Below are 19,436 nucleotides of genomic sequence, written 5' to 3' on the forward strand. Positions count from 1 at the left end.
GGGAATGGGAAAATAAACAAGGAGAGAAATGAATTACAGTGGATGGGGTAGAGAGAGAAGATGGGAGGGGAGGGAGGGGGGATAGCAGAGGATAGGAAAGGTAGCAGAATACAACAGTTACTAATAGGGCATTATGTAAAAATGTGGATGTGTAACCGATGTGATTCTGCAATCTGTATTTGGGGTAAAATTGGGAGTTCATAACCAACTTGAATCTAATGTATGAAATATGATATGTCAATAGCTTTATAATGTTTTGAACAACCAATAAAAAAAAATTAAAAAAAAAAAGTTCAACTAATTAAATTCTGGACAAGTCCCACTACAACTGCTGAGTTGTTCCAACTGTAAAGGCTGCAGAACCCCACTCACTCAAGACCCACACTCGAGATTTTGTTAAGCCATCAGCATTTCTCATTTACACCCTAAAGCTCTCAAGCTGGCCACCTAAGCTCACAGAAATTAAACTATAGTAATTTCCATTCCACTTTAATGTCCTTAATAAACCTGTTTTCAGGGACCTCTTACCATGTCTCCACTCCTTGGCCAGGCCCGTCCATTTTGCACAAATTTTCCTTGGTTTTGTCGTTTCTTTGGCCCACCATCAGCAAATTTACAAAGCAAGGGATCAGATGGGGCTGGCAAAACAGAAAGTAGACAGGCAGCTGAGTCTCACCTCAATGAGCAGACATACTCATGCAAAACTCCTCCAGAATCTTAACTGGAAGGAACAACATGTGGCTCTCAGCCTGATTCCCAGATGCCTCACCTGGTACTCCAGGGGGAGTCTTAATATATTTTCCATTAAAGTGGGTGATGATAGCTTCACACTTCTCTGTGGACTCCATCCTAAGAAGCACAAGAGGGGTTAGGCTCTAGCTTCTCCAAGATCTGTGCTCTCTACACATTCAAAGAGAATGCCCTAAGTTTCCCAAAAGTTCAAAAGTTATGACTATAAAAACATAAGAGTTTCTGCAGCTTATGCAACATCTAAAGAAGATCCCCTCAACCATCTCCTGCAAGGAATCCTAAAATAATGGAGGTCTTCAAGCTATTAATAATCCAAAAAAGACTCTGATTGGGATTGGAATGAGGTTCAGTCAGTGATAGAGTGCTTGCCTAGCATGAACAAGGCCCTGGGTTTGATCCCAAGCACTGCTAAAAAAAAAAAAAAAGGACACTGATAAATGAGCCTATCATTGTGTCTGGCACTGAAATAAGAATATAAGAAATAGTAGCTGTTAAATTACTATTTTTAATTTTTAGCAGTACTGGGGATTGAACTCAGGGCTCTACCATCACTAAGCTATATCTCCAACCCCCCTTTTTTCAGTATTGGAGATTAAAACAGGGGTGCTTTACCACTGAGCTACAGCCCCAGTCCTTTTTGAGACAGGGTCTTGCTAAGTTGCCCAGGCTGGTCTCAAACTTGTGATCTTCCTACCTGAGGCATGCACCACTGTTCATAACTTTTTTTTTTTTTTCCTTGAGATTCAGGAGCACTCTACCTCTGAGACATATCCACAGTGTTTTTTTATTTTGTCACAGGGTTTGGGATTACCACCAAGGCATGTGCCATCACATCTGGCTAGACTTTATTATTTTTTATCATAAAATCCTAATGGAAGCCGGGCACAATGGCACATGCCTGTAATCCCTGTGGCTCAGGAGGCTGAGGCAGGAGGATCGCAAGTTCAAAGCCAGCCTTAGCAAAGGCGAGGCGCTAAGCAATTCAGGGAGACCCTGTCTCTAATAAAACACAAAATTGGGCTGGGGATGTGGCTCAGTGGTTGAGTGCCCCTGAGTTCAATCCCTGGTACCCCCCCAAATAAAAAATCCTAATGAACATTGTTCTTTATACTAAGGAAACTGTACAAGCTAAGATTTTGCAATATTTATTTTTTGCTTCTGGTTATAACTATTGAGGCCCACTTAGCTACTGATGACATTATTAAGATTTTAGGAATCTGTTAATAAAGGGCTCATGGTCCATAGTAATAGGAAGAGGAATACTGGGAACTACTAGGCTGAAGTTTCTTTCTGGGCAACGAGGACTGAGTAAGGGATCAGAACATCTAGATATCAGCACCAGTTTACCACCCTGAACTCTGTTAGAACATTCCAAAAAACCCTCTGGACCCATTCCTTATTTGTGCTTTAGAGACAATCAAACTCAATCAGTGATGTATAGATTGATTGAGATAATATATAGTATATAGATGTGTTCTAAAAATTATAAGGGCCTATATGTTGTTTCTTCATCTACTACCACATTTAAATTAAGTCAGTATACTTTCTATTACAATAACCACTAAAAACATTAATAATTCCTCTACAGGAAGCAACTTTAAGAAAGCCTCAAATAAACCAGGCTCGAAGGCACACACCTATCATCTCAATGACTTAGGAAGCTAAGGAAGGAGGATTGCAATTTTGAGGCCAGCCTCAGCAATTTAGTGAGGCCCTAAGCAACTTAGTGAGACCGTGAATCAAAATAAAAACATAAAAAGGGCTGGGGATTTAGCTTAGTGGTAAAGTGCCCCTGGGTTCAATCCCCAGTAAAGAAAAAAAAGGAATAATAATAATAAGTAAAAAGGGCCAGGAGCCAGGTGTGGTGGCACATGCTTGTAATCTGAGGGCCAGCCTCTCAAGGCCAGCCTCAGAAAATTAGAGAGGCAAATTTTAAAAAGGGCTGGGGATATAGTTCAGTGGTAAAATACCCCTGGATTAAATCTTCAACACCAAAAATACAAATAAAAGGCCTCAGGTGGAACCTTTCAGGGAAAACCATTTTTAGAGAAAATCAGTTAGATATTCTAGAGCAGTGATCTTCAGTTCAGTAACTTCTACTTACAGTCCTTCCAAAGCATGAGTAGGCAGAGTGTTTAGAACCTCAACTTCCTCAAAACTCTTTCCTCCAGGGATCTGCCTGAAGGAGGACTCATGACTGCTAATGGTCAAGGCTAAAGTCCCTTCTCATAACCACTGTCTTAATTTACTTCTTATCCAGCCTAAAACTCAACAGCAGATATTAATGACTAAATTTCAAATCCTTTTTATAAGTCAGATGGAAATTATTTGCTTCCAAAAAGTTGGAAGACTTTAGAAACTTGTCAATGCACAAAAAAATCAATTGTGATGACAGATCACTTTGGTTCTTGGCATATAATTCAGAAGTAATCCAAAGAATTCTCACTGTAACAAAGCCCCTTCCATTCTCATCTACTCATTTATATGAACAAGGTTTCTCAGCATAAAAACAAAAAAGAGGAACAAAACTGGTGTTAAGCCCTCACTTGTTATAGCAACAAACAATATTCATTGCTGGCTACATGACCTAATAAGAAAAATCTAAAGAAAATAAAACTCATCCATGTCATAGGAGATTAATTTTCAACAAAGTTTATTTTATATAAAATAATTTTGTATGAACATTTTAATATATTTATGATGTATGGTGTGCCTGTTGACTAATAATTGTAAAGATAATTCTCTCATGGGTTAATATATACACAGCCTAATGGCCACAAGGAAAAAAAGTTTTAATTTATACACACACACACACACACACACACACACATTTTGTTGAAAGGAAACAAGGATGATCCACAGAAAGACTCAAATATAAGTCTCTAGGAAAATGACATGCAAACACAAGATCAAGAAGATAAAAGGAATGTTATAAGAACAATATGAGGTGTATGACTATTAAGAAAGAAATGGCCCGTATATTTTTTGTTGCTGTTTGCAGTGCTGGGGATCAAAACCAGGGCCTCATGCATGCTAGGCAAGCACTCTACCACTGAGCCACATCCTTAGCCCTGGTCCATACAGTATTGTTTGTTTGTTTGATTTTTGATACTGGGGATTGAACCCAGGACACTTTACTATGGAGACATATCTCCAGCCCTTTTATTTATTTTTATTTTGAGACAGGGTCTCACTAAGTTGCTTAAGGTCTTGCTAAATTTCTGAAGCTGGCTTTGAATTTGAAACCCTCCTGCCTCAGCCTCTAGAGCCACTGGGATTATATGTGTGCCCCACTGTATACAGCTGGCACATACATTTTTCTTTTTTAATATTTTTTAGTTGGCAATAGATGTTTATTTATTTATTTATATGTAGTGCTGAGAATTGAACTCAGTGCTTCACACATGTTAGGCAAGCGCTCTACCACTGAGCCACCACTCCAGCCCCTGGCACATACATTTTTAAAGGGACAATTTTATGTAACAAATTACTATATTTAGATCTCATTTGGATACATTTAAAAATCGTGTAAGAGTTTTACTTAAAATGTCGATATACAGAAATTACACTTAGCAAGAATCTAAATGTATGAAGAAAAATTATAGATGTTAACATAAAAACAGAAGAAAATTCATAATTGTTTCTTTTTTTTTTTTTCATTGTTTTTTGTTTTGTTTTGTTTTTGTGATACCAGGGATTGAACCCAGGGGAACTTAACCATTGAGCCATATCCTCAGTCCTTTTTTATATTTCATTTAGAGACAGGGTCTCATTAAGTTGCTTAGGGCCTCTCTAAGTTACTAAGGCTGGCTTTGAACTTGCAATCCTCTTGCCTCAGCCTCATTAGCCACTGGGATTATAGGCATGAGCCACTGAACCCAGCTTCATAGTTTTTATAGTCTTCAAAGCCACAATTCCCAGATTGTACTTTCATGCATCCTGGGCCACTGTGAGAAACTAAAAAAGGCACACTTGAAGAAAAATAGAGAAACATCTGTTGGATGTTGTGTAAAATACTAACTTAAAGTAGGCCACTGTTTTGACATTACTTTCCCCTACAATTATATTTTGCAAAATTGTTTTCAATAGTCGCTATGACAAAAGCAAGTACCATAAGAAAGCCAGTGTGCGACAGGAAATGAGGGTGAGGTTATCCATTCTGGATCCATGGTTTGAGAATTTGTACAGTGTCTAACAGGCACATATCACTAGAGTAAGTAGAGTAAATATGAGTGAAATAAAAGTATTTTCCTGCCAGGTGCAGTGGCTCATGCCTATAACACCAAGCAACTCAATAGCAAGTTCAAGGCCAGCCTGGGAAATTTAGCATTATCCTGTCTTCAAAATTTTAAAAAATGTTTAAAAGGCTGGGTATGTAGTTTTGTAGTAGAGTGCCCCTGAACTCAATCCGCCCCCCACCCCACAAAGAAGAAAATATGGGAGCTGGAAAAAAAAAAAAAAAGTGATGACAAGCCTAGAAACCACTGTGGTTTTACCTGGGATTGCCAGCAGGTGGAGCTGCCCAGATTGAGCCTGGTAGGGAAGAGGACCTATTCATTAGTCCCCAAATCTGCAATAATCAGGGAGTGTTCAACAAGGGAGTGTTCATAGGTCAGGCAAGACATTGTTATATAAAAAAGTGTGTTCAGATTACTTAGTCTAGTAACTTTCAAATAAAAAAGGCAAGAGAATCTCTAATCAAACACAATCTTAGAATAAATAAAAGCAGAACAGTTTCTTAAGTAGGCTGGGAGAGACTGAAATCTCAAAACAATGACACCTGAGTCCAGAAGTGGGCACCCTGGAGAGTTCTGCAGCTCTAAGGAACAGCTTAAGAAAATCACTAATGTAAATTAATCTCCAGTGCTGGGTGTGGTGGTACATGCCCATAATCCCAACAACTCAGGAGCCTGAGACAGAAGGATCACAGGTTCAAGACCAGTCTCAGCAATTAGTTAGGTCATGAGCAACTTAGTAAGACCCTGCCTTGAAATTAAAAAAAGAGAGCTAGGGATGTAGCTCAGTGGTAAATCACTTCTGGGTTCAATCCCCTGAACCAAATAAATAAATAAACTTCTGATTTACAGTCAAGTATTTTTTTTTCAAGAGAGAATGAGAGAGAGAGAGAGAATTTTTTAATATTTATTTTTTAGTTATGGGCGGACACAACATCTTTGTTTGTATGTGGTGCTGAGGATAGAACCTGGGTGGCACACATGCCAGGCGAGCACGCTACCGCTTGAGCCACACAGTCAAGTATTTTTTTAATACTTATTTTTTGGTTGTAGTTGGACACAATACCTTTTATTTATTTATTTATTTTTATGTGGTGCTGAGAATTGAACCCAGAGCCTCGCACGTGCTAGGGGATAGCTCTGCCATTGGGCCACAACCTCAGCTCCTACAGTCAAGTATTTTTGACCAATAGTTTGGTCCCTTGGTGTGTGTGTGTGGGGGGGTGTTGGTGCCTTCCCAAGTGACACTTTATTAACCTCATCATTTTCCACTTTCACATCTCTCACCTTGCAAAGCCAACCCCTCTGCTGATTCCACTGGTGTCTCGAAGAATTCGGGTGGAGATAACCTGTCCAAAGGGCTTCAGCATCCCCTCCAGTTCTTGCTCATCCATTGACAGTGGAAGGTTTGAGATGTATAAGTTTGTGGGGTCTTGCTCCTGTTGCTATGGAAACAAAAAAGAGAGAAAATAAAGCTCACATCCTTTATTCCCCTCCTACTTTCAGCTATCATCTATAAAATGACATTTCAGAAAAGAGATAGTAGAAAGGGTTCCACATAAACAAAGAGAATCTTAACTATCTGTTACACAGTCCAATAAGACAAAAAAAAACCCAAAAAACAGATTTACCATTTCTAGTACTATACAAGTCATGGATAGTACCTGGCTGTCTCTTTAAGAAGTAGGCTGAGTAGCACCCGCTCTCCCCAGCAGCCTGCCCCAGAGGCTGGATTTTCTTGGACTGCTCTCACCAAGGATGGATTGTTTTGAGTAGCCCCCCTCCCCCTCTTCCGGTCACAGTACAATCTTGGAGTAGGAATGCTTATTCACCCCCTGACTGAAAGAAAAGCAGGAAGAGGGGAGAAGGGGACAGAGAAAGGACCAGATGTGTAGCTCAGTGGTCACCACAAATCCTGAAAACTTCTGAAGGCTCCTACAGGCTGGAGCTGCAGTCAGAGCCCTTTATATCAGAAGGAAGACCCAGAGGGTCCCCCAGAAGGCAAGCAATGGCAGTATCTTCTGATGGCTGTTTTTAAGAACTTAAGCAGTCACTCTGCCCTGGGCAGTGATCACCAGCAACCTTAACCCCTCTTTGGCCTTTGCCTTCAGGGTTTCCTTTTTCTTTATTACAGAGAGAAGCATCTGGCAGTCCTGCCTCATTAATTCTAGACATAGTGTTCATGATGGCTTCAGAAAGGCAAGAGGACAACCCCACCAAAGAGAAGATACAAGACAAGCTTCTAGTTTTCTAGTAATCTAGACCAAAAACAGTTCCAGACAGATCTGAGCAGGAGAAACAGTTTCCTTCCTTGCTGTGGCTTCCCTCTGGCTCCCCACTCCACTCCCTGCCCCTACTAGGAATAGTGTTGGGAGGGGGAGAGCATTGTTCAGAACCTCTGAATTGCACAACAGACTTCTTCAGAGAATGTTGCAAAATGACCACAATCCCTCTGGTAGGGAAGTGGGGCCAGGGTGGAGATAGGCAGCAGGATTGCAAGAGGCCTCCTGACCCTCCTGCAGGCTTATAATAACTTGGCGAGAGGAACAGAGTGGACAGAGCTATCTGCCGCAGACTGAATACAATCTTGCTCCAATACCCAGGAATGCTCAATGGACCCATATCCAGACTGACTAGACCCAGGGACAGACAGTGCTTGCCTATCAATTTCATGGGGCATTTCAAGGCTTTCACTCTGGAAGCCTTAGAACTGGAACTTTAGTGGTAACTACACCCCTTGGAGGAATAGACTGGAGTGGCAGCCTTACCTTTGCCATTTGTGCCTGTATACCACTGGCTTTCAGAGCTGTTACAGCCTTCTGTGCTGCTAAAGGACTGTCAAAATCCACAAAGCCATAGCCTGGAACAGGGAAACAGCATCACGGGGAGGTGGGAGGTGTAAGGGAGGTAGGATGCTCAGGCTTTTCAGGAGACAGAGAAGAGTTATGATCCATGTAAGGGAAGTGGCAGGGAGAAAGACAAATTAACAGGTTTCAGGTAGCTATCCATGTGCTTCTCATGCTCTGAGGTTGGGTCTACTTTGTGGTTAAGGATGCCAAAGGAAATGAGGTCTTTGTGGTATCCCTGCCCTCCCCTTTAAAAAATCTGAGATTTTAGGATCTAGGCCTTCTAATAACCCACAGCCCTCCTCCACACTTCTAAAAGAAAACCCTGCCTTCTTTCCTAGATACACCCCAGAAATGCTAGGCATGTGGGGAATATAGCCTCTCCTGGACAAATGGCCACCCAGCCACCTGCTGGAAGAAGCCCACCCCCCCAACCCACAGCCCTTTTTCCTCCTTCCATTCTTCAGCTCCACTCAGAACTGCTAAAAACCCCAAATAAAACTACTCATTCTTGGAAAATAACATCTACTGAATCATCCTTCCACCACAATCAAAAGGCATATACACTGCTTTACAAAGTAAAAAAAAAAAAAAAAATTTCCTGCCAACCTTTAGCACCTCATCCAGGGAAACATGAGGTCAAAGTGGACCCAAGGGACTCAAGGAACTCTGTGCAGCATTCTGACTTTGGCTTCTCAAACAGCTCTAGTCATCTGGCACCAATTAATCTAAATATCTACTTGTCTTTTGAGCCTGAAAACCTCAGAGACTTTTCCTGGGCACTGGGTACTCAGGCTCTCTCAGCAACAAAGACCATCCCTTGCCTCTCTCTCTCTCAGAGGCAAAGATGGCTTCACTCACTGCTATTCTCCATCCCCAAGGACAAGTATTCTCTTACCTTTGCATTTGTTTGTGGTCTTGTCCAGTATGGCCTTCGTGGAGACAATCTTGCCGTATCTAAGGGAAAGAAAAATGCAAAGTGACAGCTGAGCACAGTGGCATATCCAGTAATCCTACCAACTAGAAAGGCAGGAGGATAACAAGTTCAAAGCCAGCCTCAGCAATTTAGTGAGGCCCTGAGCAACTTACTGAGACCCTGTCTCAAAATAAAAAATAAAAAGGGCTGGGGATGTGGCCCAATGGCTAAGCACCTCTGGGTTCAATTCCTAGTCCCCCCTAAAAAAATAAAAGAAAAGTGATAATCTGGGGACAGGGACTAACAATAGGACAGAGATTAAGACAACTAGATTAATCCATGCCCTTCATGTGCTCCCAGTAGGACTACTTTTCCTATTTATCTTAATAAAAATGATAAAGAGCCATCATTTGGTGTGGTGCACACCTGTAATCCCAGCAACTCAGGGAGGCTGAGGCAGGAGGATTGCAAGTTCACAGCCAACCTCAGCAAAAAGCGAGGCGATTAGCAACTCAGTGAGACCCTGTCTTTAAATAAAATACAAAATAGGGCTGGGCATGTGGCTCAGCAGTCGAAAGCCCCTGACCAATCCCCGGTACCAAAAAAAAAAAAAAAAAATAGAAATGTCACCATTAATAGAAACCTATCACTTCAAAGAAGCCTACAAAGAAATGAACTGACTATAGTCCTTATAATACCAATACATTTCTCTCTTTTTCCTCAACTAAAACTCAAACACTAGTTGGATAGAGATGACTGTCTTTTGGGAAAGATGCTTGGCAATACCCACAAGGCAGAGTAAGTGCAGAGCTCTGGCTGTTATTCCTTGAGTACTAAAAATAATCCTTCACATTATTTATCTCCTTTTGGACAAACTATAGACATTTCTTTTCTCTGACATCCATTTCCATCCCTTTACTGACCCCTAATGAAGGCCAACCTAAGTCAAACTGCTTTGGTTCAAATCCTGGTTCTGCCACTTTCTAGCTAGGTTTGGTCTTGGACAAGTCATTAAACTTTTCTGAAATGGCTCGGCTTCATCATCTATAAAGGGAAATAGGATTGTTGAGAATATAAAATGAATTAATGAATATAAAGCACTAATGTTTACCACATGGAAAGCACTTGAAAAATCTTAAGTGCTATTATTATTGTTGTAATATTCAAGAGACATCAAGTTTAACCTATAACAAATGGCTCTCTCTCTCCCCTGCCTTACCACATTCTAAGACTTTCTTTTTTCATTGTCAACATTTGAGTGTACCCATCAATATGTATAATTATGATGCACCAACAAAAAAACAGGGAAAGAGAAAAAAATTATGCATACTAGTGAAGGGAATAGGAACAAGACCAGTGTAACAGCAGTATTAAGAAAGTCGTGTTGGGGCTGGGGATGTGGTTCAAGCGGTAGCACGCTCGCCTGGCATGCGTGCACCCGGGTTCAATCCTCAGAACCACATACAAAAACAAAAGATGTTGTGTCCGCCGAAAACTAAAATAAATAAATAAATATTAAAATTCTCTCTCTCTCTTTAAAAAAAAAAAAAAGAAAGAAAATCGTGTGGGCTGGGGATGTGGTTCAAGTGGTAGTGTACTCGCCTACATGCGTAAGGCTCTGGGTTCGATTCTCAGCACCACATAAATGTAAAATAAAGATACTGTGTCCACCTAAAACTAAAAAAATAAATATTAAAGAAAGTCGTGTGAAGATGGCCATAATGGGAAACGGCTGTAATCTCAGTGACTTGGGAGGCTGAGGCAGGAGGATCACAGGTTTGAGGCCAGCCTGGTACCTTCGCAAGACCTTATTCAAAATTAGAATAAGAAGGGCTGAGAATGTAGTTCATGGTAAGGAGTCCCTGGGTTCAATCCCCAGTATCACAACCACAAACACACACATACAAAAAAAGTCATCTGGGAGTTGGGGTTGTGGCTCAGAGATAGAGCACTTGCCTAGCATATGTGAGGCACTGGGTTCATTCCCTCAGCACCACGTTAAAAAAAAAATGATAAAGATATTGTGTCCACCTATAACTAAAAAATAAATATATATTTTTTAAAAAGTCATCTAAAACTTGGAGATAAGGCAAAAGGAGGACTACATATCCTTTGGGGGGTTACTAGGGATTGAACTCAGGGGTACTCACCCACTGAACCACATCCCCAGCCTTATTTTATATTTTATTGAGAGACAGGGTCTTACTGAGTTGAGTTGCTGAGGGCTGGCTTTGAACTTGTGATCCTCCTGCCTCAGCCTCCGGAGTCACTGAGATTACAGGCATTCGCCACCACTGCATATTCTTTTAATGTCATTTGAGAACATTGTCCAAATGGTCCATTCAAAGAATATTTCATTATCTAGGGGAATATTTCTTTGTTTAAATTAATATTTACTCTGATCAGGGCCCAGACCTAGTAAAGACACACATTCACTCACACATTCACTTATAGATTTTTGTCTACTACAAATGCAAATTATTTATCTTCAGTAGAAAAGATAATTTGGGCAGAAGGTGTAGCTTAGTGGTAAAGTATTTGTCTAGCATGTGCAAGGCCCCAGATTCAATTCCCCAGCATGAAAAGACAGAAAGAGAGAGAGAAAAGATAATCCTAAAGGTTCCTGGGATTTTTTTTTTTTAAACAATATCTTTATTTATTTATTTTTATGTGGTGCTGAGGATTGAACCCAGGGCCTCCCACATGCTAGGTGAGTGCTCTACTGCTGAGCCACAATCCTGGCCCAAACATTTTTTAATCTAACCTACCAATTGTATTACAACATTCTTTCTTTTTTTAAATATTTATTTCTTTGTATACAATACCTTTATTTTGTTTATTTATGTGGTGCTGAGGATCGAACCCAGGGCCTCACACATGCTAGGCAAGCGCTCTACCGCTGAGCCACAATCCCAGCCCCCATTCTTCCTTTAATAAATAGTTCTTCAAATGCTCTTTTTCTTTCTTGATTGTATGCTTTGCCATACTGGGGATTGAACCAAGGGGTGCTCTACCAGTGAGCTGTATCCCCAACCTATTTTAATTTTTATTTTGACAAAGGGTCTTACTAAGTTGCCCAAGGCTAGCTTCAAACTTGGGATCCCCCTATCTTGGCCTCCTGAGTAGCTGATATTACAGGCAGGCACCACTGTACCTGGCTCAAATGTTCTTTGAACCCATTTTTCCATCTTGCTGGTTCCCTCACTAATGGGTTAAATAAATCTTTGACATATCTTCATTCTATATGTGTATAAGAGTCATGTTTTTCAACTTTTTGAAAATTCTTCCTTTGCAGCAGAGTCACATGAAGTTTTAGAAAAAAAAAAAACTTAAGTAGTAAGAGGAACACAGATCAGAAATTGTACAAGAGGTGTTCCACTAGAAAAAAGCCTCCACATTGTACTCCAAGAAGGTGAAAATATTAGGGGCTGGAGATGTGCCTTGGTGGTAGAGTGCTTGCCTTGCAGGTGTGAGGCACTGGGTTCAAGCCTCAGCACCACATAAAAAATAAATAAACAAAGATATTGTGTGTCCATCTACAACTAAAAAGATATTTTAAAAAAGAAGGTGAAAATATTAAAGATTCAGAATAAAAGCCACTAACAAAGTTAGAAATACAAGAGTTGGCAGGGACTGAATTTGAGACCAATACCCAAACAACCATTATTGTCCATCTCTCCTCTTATCCCTAAAGAACATATCTGATTGATCCATCTGTTTTCACTCCTTGGAGACCTCTCATTGACTTTTTTAGTGGAGTTTCTGTGACCCAAAGTATCAGACAGAATAAGCCAAGCAGGGCCCTGGAGACTGGGAAAAGAGCACATAAAAGGAGGGGTGGGGATGGATGTGGCCATCCTAGCCCTTCAGAGCTACATTCTTGGATTCTTTCCCAAATTCAAGTAAGAGGAAAGACCCATGACAAGTCTGACTGCAGGCCAGAGGACACACACGCTGCTATCCCTATCAAGGCCCCAGGGTGGAGTTTGCTGCGGTCTAACAGCCTGAGACTCTGAGCTCAGAATTTCCACTGCAGCTGGCAACAGCTGGGTCACTGCTGCTTCCTCCTCAGAAGGAGCCCCTCCAAGAGAACCAGAAGCTCCAGTCCTAGACCACGCCTCTCTTTCCGGCCCACCAGAGTTTAGGATCCAGCAACATTTACTTCCTCGACAACCCAGGAAGAGACCACTGGGACAAAGACAGGAAGTCCTTCTGTGCATGAGAAACACCCTTCCTAAAAAGGTTGGATTTTTTGCTCACCCACCCACCAGAATACCACCACCTGCCCTTCTCAGCCTTCTCCTTCTTCTGGGCTCCTTCCTTCTATCCTACATGCTGACCCTGACTTTTCATCCCTTCAGACATTGTTCAGATCAAATTCTAAAAGTATAAAGAAATAAAATTGAGTTTCTTCTCTGTCTTGTACTGTAATAGGATTTTTGTTAGCATTATATTTAGTACAAGAAATAAAGAATGGAGAAATCAAGGACCTAGATTGATATAATACTCATAACCAACAGTTCTGCCCATTCCCACCTCCCCACAGAATGCACTAATCCTAGACTATGTTCTCTACATCCCACTTACAAACTTTTCTAGCAAGGTAAACTGATATAAGGGAAGGAATACACACACACAAACACACACACACACACACACACACACACACACACCTACCTAGCCTTTAGAGATAGAATTTGTGTGGCCTGGTGCTAGTAAAAATCCACATGATCTGCCTGGACCAACTCACAACTTCAGGAGAAAAAGGGATTTATAAAGCATCTCGAATGTCTCATACTGCTACATCTTGGACAGCGAGATATTCTACCTCTCCTCTCCAGGATTTGGAGCAGATGGAATTTACACACACTGCAAGGATTAGTTAAATTACTTCAGAAAATTATTTAATAGTTATCTATAAAATCTGCATAGATGCATGTCCTGTAACCCAGCAATTTTGGGGGGGGTGGGTACCAGGGGTTGATTGAACTCAAGGCCACTTAACCACTAAGCCACATCCCCACCCCTATTTTGTATTTTGAGATAGTCTTGCTGCTGGCTTTGTGAACACCGTGATCCTCCTGCCTCAGCCTCCTGAGCCATTAGGATTATAGGTGTGCACCACTGCACCCAGCAACCCAGCAATTTTACTCCTAGTGTATACTCCCAGCATGAATGCAGTATTCACATGCACCAAAAGATGTGTATAAATTCATAGCATACTATATTGACAATAGTTACAAACTGGAAACAATTCAAATGTCCAGAATAAGTAACTAACTGTTATAGTCCTATGATGGAAATATATAAGCAATAAAAATTAAGTTTTGACCTTGCATAGTGTTGCATGACTGTAATCTCAGCTACTTGGGAGGCTGAGGCAAGAGGATCACAGGTTTGAGGACTAGCCCGTGCAGTTAAGCAAGGACTTTTTTCAAAATTTAAGGGAAAAAAAAGAAAAAATGGCTGGGGGTGTAACTGATGGTAGAGAGCGTGCCCAGCATGTGAAAGATCCTGGGTTTAATTCCCAGCACCAAAACCAAACAAACAACAACAACAAACAAACCAGCAAAGCAGAAGCCAACAGTGACACTTTGCAGGAATATCATGGAAGGTGAAGTTCTAAAGAGTTGGTACTGTTCTGTTTTTTGATCTGTTTCTAGACTGCTCCAAGTTTATGTTCCCTTTGTGAAAAGTCACCTCACTACCTATAGGTTTGATTTGTTTACTTTTCTTTTCTTTATGCTTATTGTATTTCAATAAGGAGTTATAAAAGATAGTAAATGTACATAGTTCATATTTCTACCTCTTCCCAACGTTCATTGACCCAAATTCCGTTCTTTCGCTCTCCCCATCCCACTCCCAGACTTCTTCCTCTAATCACTCCTTCAGACATAGTATCTGAAATGCATGCTTTCCTGCCAAATGAAACTGAGCTGGGTATCTCCGCACTCTTCTGTTTTTTCAGCATTCCTTATTGGGCAATTCCAAGGTAGTTGACCTATGATTTGAAGGTTCTTCATAGGTTAGATGAGAGTGACAGCCTCTTTCTCCACCTTCTTCTTTATTCATTAATATGAAAGTGGCTCTGATTCACTAGGAACATCCCAGAAGCTGAAACTCTCCAACGTGTATATAAAATTAGCTAGTCCCACTTTCTTCTATCCTTGCTGCCAGCTCTTGTCACCTGTTAATCAGTATCTATAGAGAGGCTGAGCATTTCTATGGCCAAGGTATAAGGACAGCAATATTTTCATTAAGCCAGAGAAGATACCAGAAACAAAGTTGGCTTCAAAGGCCAGCCCCATCCTGGCTTCCCTTAGAGAAATACATAAATATTTTATAAACCAGCAACAGGGAGAATTTTTTAAAAATATTTTTTTAGTTATCAATGTACTTTTATTTTATTTATATGTGGTGTTGAGAATCGAACCTAGTGCCTCACATGCTAGGCAAGTGCTCTACCACTGAGCCACAACCCCAGCCCAACAGGGAGAACTTTTTAAGAGGGGATGCTGAGCCAAGCACCGTGGTGCAGCTTGTACTCCCAGAGACTTGGGAGGCTAAGGTAGAGGTTTGCAATTTTGAGGCCAGCCTCAACAACTTAGTGAGATCCTGTCTCATAATAAAAAAATTTAAAAAAAAAAAGAGGAGATGCTGAGACACCATGGGACTATTGGGTAGAAACATAATACTGCATTTTAGGATAAGAAAATCTGGCAAAAAGCCAGTATCACCAAATCTGTACTGTCCCTTGGAGCCTACCCACTTATACCACAACTTACGGTTGACACAGCTTGACAAGGTCCTGGTCAGTAGTGCCTGGTTGCAATCCTCGGATGTACAGGTTGGTTTTGCTCAGCTGGTCATTCCCACTGCTCCCATTGCTGCTGTTAGGGGTGCTGTTGCTTGGACTAGGTGGTGCCATCTGATGAGCCAGTGACACATAGGGCTGTAGGGAGGTATAAAGAATAGAAGGTCAGAAAGATAGTACATTGAGATGTTGGAGATCGAGTAAGACCCTGGCTCCATGGGGGGGAAAAATGATTCTAAACATTAATTGCAATGAACTCAACAGGAGAATTAAAAAATTAAAAACTACTGGATGGGCTGGTGTTGTGGCTCAGCAATGGAGCGCTCTCGCCTAGCAGGTGAAAAGCCCCGAGTTCAATTCTCAGCACCATGTAAAAATAAATAAAATAAAGGTATTGTGTCCAGCTACTACTAAAAATTAAAAATTAAACTACAGGAATTCCTTTGCCATAAAATAAGAAACTATATACTTGTTCTACCTATCTTCCAGGAATAATAATGAGCTAAAAGAAACCTGTTAAAGGTTTATGTTATAGTGGAATGTTTTTATTATACAGACGTTGCAGAACATGATTAATGTAATGTTGACACCTTAGGTACACTGTGCAATGAGACAAGACTAATAAAGTCTAGGTTTCATTAAAAAAAAAAAGATGAAGAAGTGAGGTCCTAGGGTAACTTAGCAAGACCTTGTTTCAAAAAAATAAAAATAACAATAAAAAACTGGTTAAGCACCCCTAGATTCAATCCCTGGTACCCCCTCCGAAAAAAAGATGAAGAAATACACACCTATTGAATCACAAAGGGTATAAGTAAACATATTATTCACAGAATAAAAAATGAGAACTGCAAAGTACTCTCAGGAACTTGAAAATTATTTTAAACTTGGAGAGTAAGAGGAAATTCATTATCATATAAGGCGGTAAAATAAAATTTGTAACACTAATAGGGATTTAATCAAAAGTTATAATTTTTTAAAAGTTTAGATAAATGACAATTATATTATGTTCAAGGAAATTTGGGATTTGAGATGAAACATCTCTAATTTTTCACAAGTGATATCAGGACAGGCAACCAGAACCTGCTCATTCTCTAAGCACTTTTGATGGAGTCAAAATGCCATACTAGGGCTGGGGATGTGGCTCAGGCGGTAGCCCGCTCGCCTGGTATGCGTGCAGCCCGGGTTCGATCCTCAACACCACATACAAACAAAGATGTTGTGTCCGCCAAGAACTGAAAAATAAATATTAAAAAATTCTCTCTCGGGGCTGGGGATGTGGCTCAAGCGGTAGCACGCTCGCCTGGCATGCATGCGGCCCGGGTTCGATCCTCAGCACCACATACAAACAAAGATGTGTGTCCACCGAAAACTAAAAAATAAATATAAAAAAAAATTCTCTCTCTCTTTTTTTTTTAAAAAAATTCATTACTAGCTGAAACATGGGTCCCTTCTGTCATGGCACATTTTATACCCTTATGCTCTAATAAGGCTTTTAGCATTCACATTTTTGATTGCTAACACTCTGCCTAAATTTGTATAATTACATATAACATAGTGCATTTTACTACATTACATTCATGCTCTAGTTCTCCCTTGGCTTAAAGCACTTTGTAATACAAACCTATCTGGTATTACTTCCTTAGAGTAGTTAGCATCCTGGAGATGAATACTAATTTTATCTCCAGATTCCCTCCCTTTTCTGGTGGTAGTGGTAAGAATTGGGGTAATAAAGGAAAAATAAAAAGAGAAACACAAATATCAAAGCGAGAGAATCTTCCTGCAATAGAATCTTAATTAATGTGAAGTGTGCCTCTTACATTTCATACCTCTGATTCTTAAAAACCTTCAAAGTAAAAATCTTTGCTCAGGCTAAAATGTGTAGAAACAGGTAGTTCCAATCTTTACCACTATGCACAATCACAAATGTGCATCTATTTACACTGTTTACACTCTATGCCAGGAGTATATATTATTCTTCTGTAATGATGATGATAGGCACATAATGTGGTCAATAAGGCAGAGCAGTGTGAAAACACATGCATGTTTTTAAGGAACTTTGTTTATTTATTTATTGAGGTGCTGATGACCAAACCCAGGACTCATTCATATTAGGCAAGTGCTCTACCATTGCACTATACCCTCAATCCTAAGTAACTTTAATATAACAGGACAAAACAAAGCAAATAAGTCTTAACATCATATTCCCAGTACTAAAAATAGCAGTACTTTAGGAATCACTTTTCCTAGGTTAGTGGCGCATGCCTGTAATCATAGGGACTCTGGAAGCTGAGACAGGAGGATTGCATTCAAAGCCAGTCTCAGGAATTTAGCAAGGCCCTAAGCAACTTAGTAAGACCCTGTCTCAAAATAAAACATAAAAAGGGCTGCAGATGTGGCTCAGTGGTTAAGTGCTTCTGAGTTCAATACCTGATACCAAAAAAAAAAAAAAAAAAAATCACTTTAAAATGGGTGCAATGGCACACGCCTGTAATCCCAGACACTCTGCAGGCTGAGGCAGGAGGATCCCAAGTTCAAGGCTAGCCTCAGCAATTTAGCAAGTCCTAAGCAACTTAGTGAGACCCTGTCTCAAAAAGGGCTGGGGATGTGGCTTAGTAGTAAAGTGCCCCTGGGTTCAACTCCCAATTAAAATCACTTTGAAATTTCCATTAAATTATTAGATTTGCAATAATAATCAACATCTAGTGGGTCTGTACCCCTTCTACTCACTACTATTGTATGTATGCCTCACATTTAAAATACAATCAAGAAGACTGTGACCTAAATTTTTCTTTTAAATATTTATTTTTTAGTTGTAGTAGGACCCAATATCTTTATTTTATTTATTTTTACATGGTGCTGAGGATCAAACCCAGGGCCTCACACATGCTAGGCAAATGCTCTACTGTTGAGCCACAATCCCAGCCCTGTGACCTAAATTTTAATCATGGTTCCTGAGTTCAGAATAAGGAAATCACAGCTGGAGACCATTCAATCAGATATATTCTTCCTCATCTTTTAGGAGTTGCTGTTATTAATCCTTAACTGAGAAAACCAAGCTATTTCTTCTGAATAAGGACTCTAGACCTGAAGGTGATCATGACTGGGAAGATGTTAACAACAGCAATGATAACAAAATCAACCCTAGGGCTGGGGTAGTGGCTCAGTGGCAGAGCACTTGCCTAGCATATATGAGGCACTGGGTTCGATTCTCAGCACTGCATATATATAAATGAATAAAATAAAGGTTCATCAACGTCTAAAAAAATATTTAAAACAACAACTCTAGAAGCATCATACTGTGTGCCAAGCATGAGCATATGTGAAGCCCACCCAATTCGAGGTCTATCTATCCCCTTTCCCACTGTGATAGAATATTCCCCCCCCTCTCTTTTTTTTTTTTTTTTTTTTTTTGTGGTGTTGTTGGTGATCTTACCCAGGGCCTTGCCCATGTTAGCAAACACTCTACTTCTGAGCTATGGCCAGTGACAGAAGTTACAGAATATTTCTAAAAGGAAGTGTCAATGATGTCAGGACTGTTCAAACAAGAATATAAGGGTGATGCCAGGTTATACATGGCTGTAATCCCAGTGATTCAGGAGGCTGAGGCAGGAGGATCATAAACTCAAGGTCAGCCTCAGCAATTTAGTGACACCCTGTTTCATAATATTTTTTTTTTTTTAGAGAGAGAGAGAGAGAATTTTTTAAATATTTATTTTTTAGTTTTCAGCGGACAACATCTTTATTTATTTTATTTTTATGTGGTGCTGAGGATTGAACCAAGTGCCCCGCGCATGCCAGGCGAGCGCTCTACCACTTGAGCCACATCCCTAGCCCCAATAATAAAAATTTTTAAAAGGCTGGGAATGTAGCTCAGT

General features: G+C 40.3%; 1 protein-coding gene across 6 annotated transcripts in view; it reads right to left on the bottom strand.

Moving 5' to 3' along the window:
* Window positions 1-19,436, bottom strand: part of Rbms2 (RNA binding motif single stranded interacting protein 2) — a 55,873-nt gene that overhangs the window by 12,177 nt on the left and 24,260 nt on the right. For all 6 annotated transcript variants that reach the window (XM_071609758.1, XM_071609759.1, XM_071609756.1 and 3 more), the window contains 6 exons: window positions 15,533-15,699; window positions 8,730-8,788; window positions 7,754-7,845; window positions 6,273-6,430; window positions 770-849; window positions 529-638 (listed from right to left, as the gene is read on the bottom strand). In XM_071609758.1, the coding sequence (XP_071465859.1) occupies window positions 529-638; window positions 770-849; window positions 6,273-6,430; window positions 7,754-7,845; window positions 8,730-8,788; window positions 15,533-15,675 (642 nt within the window). In that variant the 5' untranslated portion in view covers window positions 15,676-15,699. The remainder of the gene's footprint in view (window positions 1-528; window positions 639-769; window positions 850-6,272; window positions 6,431-7,753; window positions 7,846-8,729; window positions 8,789-15,532; window positions 15,700-19,436) is intronic.

Source organism: Marmota flaviventris, chromosome 3, assembly GCF_047511675.1.
Source record: "Marmota flaviventris isolate mMarFla1 chromosome 3, mMarFla1.hap1, whole genome shotgun sequence".
NCBI lineage: Eukaryota > Metazoa > Chordata > Mammalia > Rodentia > Sciuridae > Marmota > Marmota flaviventris.